The following is an 11,617-nucleotide window of genomic DNA, read 5'->3' as shown; positions in this document are numbered from 1 at the left end:
GTATATGGAAAATCCCAATTCTCAAACTGTTGTAACACAATATATTAATACCTGGTGTATCCATAATCCTAACAAATATGCCAGACACAAGGAACTGCTGATAAGTTCATAAATCATAGGAGCAGAATTAGGCCATTCAGCTCATCGAGTCTACTCCGCCATTCAATTATGGATGCTATCATGAACAAAACACATGCTGGGTGTCAGACTGAAGAAGGATCCCGACCCAAAACATCACTTATCCATTCCCCCCAAAGATGCTGCATGACCTGCTGAGTACTCCAGCACTTTGTGTCTTACTAAACAAATATGCCACTTTGATTCTTTGTTAGGGAGAAACATCCGTTGTCAAAAATATAAATTATTCAAATAGAAATTAATACCAGGACTAACTTCAAACTGTCTCCAAATGTGAACTACACACAGTAAATGGTTTTGAAATCACAAAGACAACTGCATAAACAAAACCCAGCACGGTGTGTGAAGAGGGAGACTGCTGGCTCACAGCAAGAGGCCACTTAAGAAATATGCTTTGGAAACTTGCATGACAATGAGACATTTTCATATACAGTGACCAAATATACAGATAATAGGACTATGTAAATTAGCCTGCATCTAATCAGGCATAGTGAGGTTAGATGTTTTGTACCAAGGCTCAAGACTGGTTATTTTTGCTATATTTAGATCTAGGTTTGAGTTTATTGTTGTTGTATGTATTGAGATACAATGATACAACTCAACCTATCATAGTTGAGTTTGGGTTGACGTATTAATGCATAGTATTATCTGATTTGATTGAATAGCATGCAGACGAAAGCTTTTTGTTTTAGTTTAGTTAATGCGTTAACTAAAGTTTAGTTTAAGTTAACTTTAGTTAAACTAAACTAAAACAAAAGCTTCAATCAAAACAGATACTATAAATAAATGCATCAGGCCATTCAACTGTGATAGGTTGAGTAAAGGGAAAGATACAAAGTGCAGAATATATTGCACTATAGCACAAAGTTAGAAACAACTAGAAATGGTGCTAGAGTTACAGGGAAAAAATAGATTTATAAGAGCAGGGTGATTGTATCAGATGACAGTAGATCCTCCGCTGGGACCAGCATACAAAGAGACGCCTCACTCCGTCACATCAGAGTTGGGATGAACTAAGGTGCTTCCATTGTAAATGTATAATTCTATTGAACCATTTGTCAACATCCAAAATACTGGTAAACTAGTGGGTCAGGCGGGTCTGGTTACTCCTCAGTTTTGTCTAACTTCGGTGTAAACCAGCATCTGCAGTTCCTTCTTACACACTGAGGTAAACAATTGAAATTGTATTAAATTATCTTTGTAGGAAATAAAAGTATAACTAGTCAAGGGACTTCAGGGAGAGTCTAACAGGTGGATTATGACAATGGGCTTCGCTGCATATCTGCTTTGCTAAATGAAGACGTTCTACACCTACAGTTTTAGTCTGCATGGTTCATTCAAAGTCACAATATTCTTCATGTTGTGTTTTTCTTTATGAAAGATGTTTTGTGAGGTGATCACCAGCCTGCAAAGGCTGATTGGTTACCCTGAGCAATATCCTGATAGCCATATCTGCCAGCATCATCAAACTTACCAGGTGAGAACTGTGGGAAACCTATTTTCACAGGTTCTGTACTGGAAAACACCTGCAGCTAACGGATCAGAATCAGTCAGTCACAGCCTGGCCAGTCGTTTCCCAAACGCTTATTATGCCACGCATGATTTTAATTATTTTGAAAAAAACACCCAGCTCATTTTATAATCACATTAATATGAAAAACTTCACAATTGCTTAGCGATTTTAACATACGTACATGATATTTCACTTTGCCTCAACATTTTCTTTGCCTCTGTATTTCTGAAATTCGCATGCAATTTTCTCCTTTCGCGAGAGGGGGCTCTTTGAAGGGCGATCGATATCATTAAAAATGTCCACATTTGTGCTCAGGTTGGGTTCCTCGCCTCGATAATAACAAAATTGTAACGAGCTAATACCGCGTGCGGCAGAAGTAAAATATAAGTACGTGAACTGCTTGCGTGTCTTGGGAATGTGTATGTAACATAGATGGTAACATGTTCTATAATGCACGAGGCACCCACATGCTGTGAATTTTAATGTATTACCGCTGCAAAATACAGCTCCGCCACATTGCTGACTGGTGCACCCGAATACACCATTGAAGGGTTGAAACAAACATGGTAATTTCAGCAAAAACATTTTTTTTTAAACTGTAAACGGACTTTGAAATTTTACAAAAATGACAATTGTAGCATACGGTGGGTGACATAGCCGGTGGCTGGTATATTTTGATTCCAGAGCGAATTATTACCCCGCTTGGAGGTTCTATGTAACAAACTAATTCATGATATGTTTGGTCGCCTTGCGGTGACCGTCTTAGTGCAAGATCCTCTCGCCCACTGCTCGGGACAACCGGCTACGTCTCCCACGCTTGAAAACTACCTATCAACGTGTTTTGCATCACAATGCCTTCAAATGAGAAAATGGTTATTTCAAAACACGCACACTGAAAACAGAGTGGGAAATTGACAGGAAGGCTTTGGAAACAGGCACATCAGTGCAAATTATTCCCATGATATTTACTTGTTACATTTCTGTAACACCAAATAGAAACGCAAAACCCAGTTGCAATGCTATCTTCTGAAAATCACATGGCGTATGGCGATCTAAGAATAACATGTTTGTAGATTACAGTCCGATAATGAGAGGGTAGTGTGATTTTTAAATGAATTTACGAGGATACGATTGATCCAATAGTACAAGGCATGAGATGCATTGACAGGGAAGACGGCGCTTTTTATTTCCAGCACGCATGTTTTAAAGGGAATTTCACTTTTTTTTTAGGTTTGGAAACTCGGCTTGAAATTTTAATCCAGCCTCTTCTTGCAGGGGTTGTTGGTAATGTTTTAAAATAAGCGTCTGTGAAGATTGTTGATTGGGTTTTATTTTTGGATCGGAGGGAGATCTGATAGCCTTGTTAGGTATGTTATAACATTCCGGTTGTGTGGAGAAGTGGGGGGTCAGGTCAGACAACTCAGCTGCCTCTCGTTCCCCCAATGACGTCTGGCTGTTCGGTGGGGGGGAAGAGGCGAAGCTGGTTCGGATACCTGGTGCAAGGGAGCACCGATTTCCCCCTTTCTCTTCCACCTTCACCACTTGGGGGGAGATTCATTCGTTCAAAAACAGAAGTATATAGTAAACCCCCCCCCTCTTTCTGATTCTGTGCTGCGACAAGCGTTTCATGCATGAGTGGAGGAAGATTTGATTTCGACGATGGAGGGGCGTACTGTGGAGGATGGGAAGGCGGCAAGGCGCACGGCCACGGTATCTGCACCGGCCCCAAGGGCCAGGGCGAGTACTCGGGCTCCTGGAACTACGGCTTCGAGGTGGTCGGCGTCTACACCTGGCCCAGCGGCAACACCTACGGCGGCTACTGGTCTCAGGGCAAGAGGCACGGCCTGGGCTTGGAGACCAAGGGGCGCTGGGTTTACAGGGGCGAGTGGACGCACGGCTTCAAGGGCAGGTATGGGGTCAGGCAGAGCCAAGCGAGCGGCGCCAGGTACGAGGGCACCTGGAACAACGGCCTCCAGGACGGCTACGGAACCGAGAAGTACGCGGATGGAGGTAAGTTCACCTCCCCTCCTGCCCTTAACACCAATACCTGTTTACATTAGAAGAAGCAACCCATCTAACATTGTAATACCACGAATGTCTTTTTTATGTATAATGATTTTATATATTATTATAAATTATCTATATGTTATACCAATAATTATAATTTAGATCTATGTATCTCTCTCGCTCTCCTCCCCCCCCCTCTCTGTCTGTCTGTCTGTCTGTCTGTCTGTCTGTCTGTCTGTCTATCTATCTATCTATCTATCTATCTATCTATCTATCTACATACATACACACATATATATATATATATAGATATATATATAGATATATATATAGATAGATACTATACACACACACACATATGTATATCTTGCATGTTGTGAACTTTCTGCCCTTAATGTGTGTCACTGGGTTTTAATTTTAATACCAGTTGACATTAAAAGTGGCAGCACATCCAATATTTAAAAACCTTGACGTTATTTGTTTTAATATATATATAAATCAAATTATAAATATGTTACATGGTATTGGGATCGCGGGTCGTTTTGTTGTTTTATTATTATGTTTTAATCAGTTCATTTAGGTTGAGTGCTTTTATTTGAATGGGTTGCTGGCCTCAAGTCAGCGTTACTTGTGATTTCTTTCCCCCCCAGTTGTCGTGGTAACTGTATCAACACGTAACACAAGTTCAGAACTGAAGCGTAAACTAAACACTTTTCAACAGTTAAAATAAAACAGGCCCAAATGGGTTACTGTGAAAAGATTGTTACTTAAATCGTCATCGCATTTAAAAAGGTTATTCCGAAATCAACATTTAAAAAATAGTATTTTATTTCTGTGATCGTTTACATTTTTGAGGGGTGGAAATTTAAGTGGAAATTAATTATCGCTCGTTTTTTTTTTCATTTTTGAGTGTGTAGCTTTGATTTTTGGGTTGGATGGTGCCTGTACAGAAAATTATGTTCAACAGTTTGGGGAGAAAAATAGCTAAGTAGATTGATCACCATTTAATGTGGATATTAGTAAATATGATGATGACATCTATTTAACGGGCAGCCATCTCAGGGATACCAATTCTTATATTTCATATTTTTCTTAGCAACCAGTTATCAATAACAGTCCATTGTTAGTTTATGAAAGCAGGCCATTCGACCCATCATTTGTCAGCATTTTTTTAGTTTAGTTTATTGCCATGTCTTCCGAGGACGAGTGAAAAGCTTTTGTTGGGAGCTAACCAGTCAGCGGAAAGACAATACATGATTACAACTGAGCCATTTGCATTGTATAGATACACTTTGAGGGAATAACATTTGGCATTGAGAGCCAATACATCAGAACACAAGAAAACAAGAGCAGGAGTAGGCCATGTGTCTGTCCCCTCAAGCTAGCGATGCGATCAGCAATTCGGATACAATCGCTGGTTGATCTGGCCCAGGCCTCATGCCCCCACTGCCAGATCCCTATACTGTCCTAATTATATTAATTTTGCTCCAAAGACTTTCCTTCATCAACCTATCCAATCATCTTTGTGATTTTATGTACTTGTAGTCTCAGTAAGATGTGACTTCTATTTTATTTGGTTTTCTGAAGAATTGTTAATATCTTGTACAATGGTTATCAATAGATTTATTTTATCAATATCAGCCACAATGGCATCAATGGACTTAACCTACAATGGTATCAATAGATTTCTCTTGCACCCTTCTTTGTATTTCTTATTGTTTAAAAAAAATGTATTACCCTTTTCACCCTTGGTCTTTTTGCCACCTCGACTGATAGAAACTCTATTCCCAACATTTTTATACCAACTCATAACAAATGTTTTTATGAATAAAGTTTTTAATATCTCAATCTTTCTTGCATTCACAATTCACTTTGTGAATCTGTCATATTCTCTTTAAAGCCTCACCATTTACAACATTGTGCATCATGGTATATACACTATCCCAACTGAAGTCCTATTATGATTTCATTAAGGCTTAAAATTACCTCAAATACTTTTCTCTTCCATTATCAAGCATAGAATTTCTTTGTCAACTTCCTTATCGACCTTTGATAAGTTCTTTGAATCAATATTATAAAAGTTCTCCACTAGTCCATAGAACCAAGGCCATGTGTTTAGTTTAACTGCTGTCACCTATTTCCCAAATGACATCAGTTTGACTTAGAGGCACAGAGCTCCATCTACAGCTTTTTAAACTATTTTCATATCCTTCTGTTGTTTTCTTTGGTTTTCTAAATACTTATCTGAATGTCCTATAATATTACCTGCACATGCATCTACAAATGTTACTACTGACTTGCACCCAAATCATTAATGTCTGCAGTAAAACTTATGTTCCAGAACGGAATCTAGTGAGATTTGACACCTTGCTATGAATCATTCTGAAAATTATCCATTATTCCTTTCCTATTTCCCCCTTCGTTAATATCCTTCCACCCATTCCATCCTTATTTTTTCTCTAAATTTCACCTTGTCAATTTGTTTCTCGAGTCCATACATAATGTACATCTACGATTATTAAAATAAATGGCACCCAGATTATTTTGGAATAATTTTATTTTATAGAGTTCTACACCATCCTCCTCATGGAATACCTGAGGAATCTCCTCCCCATCTCTTCACTGAATGGATTGACCAACTTTTTAAAAATACTTTTAAGCGAGAAGCATTGTCAAAAGTACATTAAAAATTATTAAACAAAGTTATCCTCCGAGAAAAAAAAGTCATTTCTACAAGATACAACTTGCCTTGTTCTGCTGGCTTTCTTGGCCTGATCCGAACAGTTATTACCCTAATAGGAGTTCTTGTGCATCAACAGTTGGCTGTCTTTCTGCCAAGTTTCCAGTTTGCTGCTTCTATATTGCATAATCGTTTCCTCATGGATCTTGACCTTTTAACCTGAGCTTCTAGGCTTTGCATGCCGAGAATTGGTATATAAATACATTTTGTTTTACAGTGATCAATTTTATTCCTATAACTTAACCCCCTCAAATTTTATATTTAAATAGCCTGTGATAAGGGGTGAATTTACAGTTGATAGTTTTATTTACAACTGTGTTATTTGTTAAAGTCATCATTGATAATTTTGGACGCTTTAAAGTTGATGTATAACCAGAACTGAATGCACAATGATGCAATAATGAATCAGTTCACTGTCATTGAACTCAACATGAAAACATTTCTGAAGTAACAACTTTGATCAAATTATTCTCAAACGAGCAAGCTAAATAAAATATATTGAAGGATTTAATATTTGTAATTCATTTTTTACAATTTAAACATGGTATTGAGGAAATAACAAATATTCAGCATCAGGTGGTCAATTAAATAGCTCATAACCTCAAGTAGAATTTAGACATTTAGTATTAGATCTTTGCTAAAGAAAATTCTAATTTCCCCGTAAACAAATTACAATGATTGAATCTGTAAGCATTTTAAATTTCACCCATTAAAATTATGAGTGCGTATATATTTTCTCTTGTTATTCTAATATATCAAATGCATCTAAATTTGTTAAATATTCCAGCTTGTGTAACAGATTTGCCATTGTGTACTCTGCACAGTACAGTGAGACTGGGAGAGGTGTCCGCCAGTTTCCATAGTAACTATCGAAAAACCATACTGCATCAACTGCAACTGCAATATTACACTGCAGTAAAGACTACCTTTGAAAAAAAAAATTTCATTTATGTTTTAGCAAGACTGAAATTACTGCAATGAGTGATTCGTCAAGTTATTACATATGTAATAAAAATATTGGGAATCAGTGTAAGCAACTGGTTATAGAAAAGGACATTGATCACCTAAACCAGTTCAGCAGGTGCTAGATTACATTTTTATTTTCATTTCCACGTGTTTAAAAAAAATCTGTATCCTGAAAATGCACAACTTAAACTAAAAACCATAATGAATAATGCATCAGATGAATTAGAGCCTTCGAAAACTCATTCCAGATGTTGTTTAGTTTTCACACTTTATAATTGATATCAGAGAAGTAACAAATTCTATTCATTAACTATTAAGTAGGTGTTAATATATCCGTAATGTACAAGAATTGCTCAGGCAAAAATAAGTACAGGTGTAGGCAGCTGGGATCAAGTGTATGCCTGGAGGCGTTTCGGGAACTGAGGAATAGACCTAAGAAGTGCAAAAGGGGCATGAGATGGCTCTGGCAGATAATATTAAGGAAAATCCAAAGAGATTTTATAAGTACATTAAAAGAAAGTGGGTAGCTAGAGAAGACAATAGGACCCTTCAGGAAAATAAAAGCGCTTATCTCCGAGTTGAGTTGAAGGAGATTGAGAAGGTCCTGAATGAGCTCTTAGAGTCATACAGCACAGAAACAGGCCCTTCAGCCCAACTTGCCCATGCGACCAAGATGCCCCGTCTAACATGCCAGCGTTTGACCCATGTACACTTGGCCTTTCCCATACATGTACCCATCCAAATGTATTTTAAAATCTTGTTATAATACTTACTTCAACTACTTCCTCTGGCAGCTCGTTCCATTTACCCCCCACTCTCTGTATGAAAAAGTTGTTCCTCAGGTCCTCATTAAATCTTTCCCCTCTCACCTTAAACCTATGACCCTGGTTCTTGATTTGTCTACTGGGTAAAAGACTATGTGCATTTACCCTATCTATTCCCCACTTGATCTTGTGCACCTATATTTCTCCTCTGTTTTTACTGTGGAAAATGACATGAAGACTGGGGAACTTGAGACAGTTAATAGAGATGTCATGAGGACAGTCCGTATTACGGTTGAGGGGGTGATGGCTATCCTAAGGCGTTTGAAGGTAGATACATCTCCTGGATCTGATCAGATATGTCCAAAGGCACAGTGGGAAGCAAGAGAAGAAATTACAGGCTCTCTGGTTGAGTGTATAAATCATCATTAGACACTGGTGAGATGGCAGAACACTGGTGGGTAATGTTGTGCCTTTATTTAAGAAGGGCTGCAAGGAAAGCCTGAGAACTATAGACCTGTGAGCCTAACATCTGTGCTAAGCAAGTTATTGGTGAGGATTCTGATGGATAATATATGTGCATTTGGTTGGACAGGAGCTGTTTAGGGATAGGCAGCATTAATCTTTTTGAAATAACCAAAAAAGTTGATGATCGCAAAGCTGTAGAGACATATGTAGGGATTTTGGCAAGTCATTTGATAAGGTTCTGCATGGTAGGCTACTGTGAAAGGTGAGATCACATGGGATCTAGGTACAGCTAGCTGACTGGATAGAGAAGTGTCTTCATGGAAGGAAGCAGAGGGTGAATTGAATTGAATAGAAGGTTGTTTTTTGGAGTAGAGGCTTGTGAGTAGTGGTGTGCCTCTTGGATTAGTGCTGGGCACATTGCTATTTGTTGTTAATATCAAAGTTTTGGATCAGAATGTAGGGCACGATTGGTAAATTGCCAAATTACACTAAAGTGGGTGGTATCATAGATAACGAAGATGGTTATCAAAAATTGCAGCAGGATCTTGGAGAGTTGGGAAAGTGGGATGAGAAATGGTTAATAGTGTTTAAAGCAGATAAGTGCCAGGTGCTGCATTTGGGAAGTCAAACCAGGGCAGGGCCTTCATAGTGGGGCTCTGGGGAGTGATGTAGAACGGATGGATCTAGGAGTGCAGGTACATAGTTCGTTTAAATTAGTGTCACAGGTACATAGGATGGTCAAAAAGGCCTTTGATACATTGAGCTTCAGCAATCAGGGTATGGAATATAGAAGTTGTGGTATTATGTTACAGTTGTACAATACATTGGTGAGGCTGCATTTGGAGTAATGTCTTCAGTTTTGGTCAACCTGCAATAGGAAGGATAGAAACATAGAAAATAGGTGCAGGTGTAGGCCATTCGGCCCTTCGAGCCTGCACCGCCATTCGATATGATCATGGCTGATCATCCAACTCAGTATCCCATCCCTGCCTTCTCTCCATACCCCCTGATCCCTTTAGCCACAAGTGCTACATCTTAAATATAGCCAATGAACTGGCCTCAACTACCTTCTGTGGCAGAGAATTCCACAGATTCACCACTCTCTGTGTAAAAAATGATTTTCTCATCCCGGTCCTAAAAGACTTCCCTCTTATCCTTAAACTGTGACCCCTAGTTCTGGACTTCCCCAACATCGGGAATAATCTTCCTGCATCTATATCTTGTCCAACCCCTTAAGAATTTTGTACGTTTCTATAAGATCCCCCCTCAATCTTCTGAATTCTAGCGTGTACAAGCAGAGTCTATCCAGTCTTTCTTCATATAAAAGTCCTGCCATCCCAGGAATGAGTCTGGTAGGAATAGGAAGGATGTAGTAAGAGTGCAGAGAAGATTTATGAGGATGCTGGCAGGACTTGAGAGGTTAGGCATATGGATTTTATTCCTTGGAGCACAGGAAGCTGAGGGGTGATTTGTGGAGGTGTGTGTGATCATGAGGGTAGGGTGAATGCACAGTCTTTTACCCAGAGTAGTTGAATCAAGAACCAGAAGACATAGGTTTATGGTGAGAGGGGAAAGATTTAATAGGAACCTGAGAGGTAATGTTTTCACACAGAGGGTGGTGTGTATATGGAATTAGCTGCCAGAGGTAGTTGAGGCAGGTACTATAACAACGTTTAAAAGTCATTTATTTGGACAGGTACATATATAGGAAAGGTTTAGAGGGGTATGGGTCAAATAAGGGCTGGTGAGACTAGTGTAGATAGGGCATCTAGTCTGCATGGGCAAGTTGTGCCAAATGACCTATTTTCATGCAGTATGACTCATAATATGTGACTACGCAACTTTCATGATTAATCATTAAGCAACATTTCCTCTCATGTGGATCACAGGAGTTCCAATACAGTACACATTGTGCACATTAGCAAAGAAAATATCATTTTGTTCTGGATAATATTTATTTTTCAAGCAACATTTCTATTAAAAAATCTGGTCATCATTATCTTAGAATCTTGCCTTGAGCAAACTGCTTTGTTGCACTTCTACATCACGACAATGGCTACAGCAGTTGTAAAGGTCTTTGTGATGTCTGGATTTCTACTATTTGCATCATTCCAAAATGCATATTTTATTCTTTTAAAACATTTTCAGTTTCTGATTATAATTAGGCTGAATCAAACTAAAGAGATATTATGATGACAATCAAAGAATACGGTTCTAGATTTTACAGAAATTGTAGGAATTTAAATTTGAATCAAGCAAATCTGCTGTAATAAAGTGCGTAAACGCCATTAGTTTGTACTTTCTCCTGCCTAATGGTTTATTTAGAATTGTGGATCTGCATATGCTGTGCCAAACTGGCATTATATATAACATGTGTAGGAAGGAACTGCAGATGCTGGTTTATACCAAAGATAGACAAAACATGCTGAGTAACTCAGCAGTCAGACCGTATCTCTGGAGAAAAAAAATAAGTGATGTTTTGGGTGTGAAGAAGGGTCTCGACCCGAAAAGTCACCTATTCCCTTTCTCCAGAGATGCTGACTGACCCGCTGAGTTACTCCAGCATTTTGTGTCTATCTTAGGCAATAGATACAAGTTATCCTCTGATCAAATAAGATAGGGGGACAGAATGTTATCTAGGGCAGTTTTTCTCACAATTGTATCAGCTGCCACCTGCACATTATTCAGTTTCATTACATCAAACCAACTGAATAACAAACAAGCATATAACAGATCCTCTGAAGAAGGATCTCGACCCAAAACGTCACCCATTCCTTTTCTCCAGAGATGCTGCCTGCCCTACTGAGTTACTCCAGCATTTTGTGTCTATATTCGGTTTAAACCAGCATCTGCAGTTCCTTCGTACACAAGGTGTATAACACGTGGCTTATATAACAAGGCGTATAACACAGTGTTGAAGTGCTGCCTTCACTTATGGTGACACCCAAAACAATGCTTTTTTTTTTACAAAGCTAGGCTTTCACCTTATCTATAAGATAACCAGGCCTTGCATCTCTTGTTACT

The 11,617-nt window shown here is 38.7% G+C and overlaps 1 protein-coding gene across 2 annotated transcripts in view; it reads left to right on the top strand.

Moving 5' to 3' along the window:
* The first annotated feature begins 2,453 nt into the window (after nt 1–2,453).
* jph2 (junctophilin 2) overlaps nt 2,454–11,617 on the top strand; it is an 85,797-nt gene continuing 76,633 nt past the window's right edge. Inside the window, exon 1 of one of the 2 annotated variants that reach the window (XM_033041469.1) lies at nt 2,454–3,661. In XM_033041469.1, coding sequence (XP_032897360.1) covers nt 3,283–3,661 — 379 coding nt within the window. In that variant the 5' untranslated portion in view covers nt 2,454–3,282. The remainder of the gene's footprint in view (nt 3,662–11,617) is intronic. The other variant, XM_033041468.1, reaches the window with a different exon arrangement.

Source organism: Amblyraja radiata, chromosome 23, assembly GCF_010909765.2.
Source record: "Amblyraja radiata isolate CabotCenter1 chromosome 23, sAmbRad1.1.pri, whole genome shotgun sequence".
Lineage (NCBI taxonomy): Eukaryota > Metazoa > Chordata > Chondrichthyes > Rajiformes > Rajidae > Amblyraja > Amblyraja radiata.
This window is presented reverse-complemented; position numbering and strand designations above follow the sequence as displayed.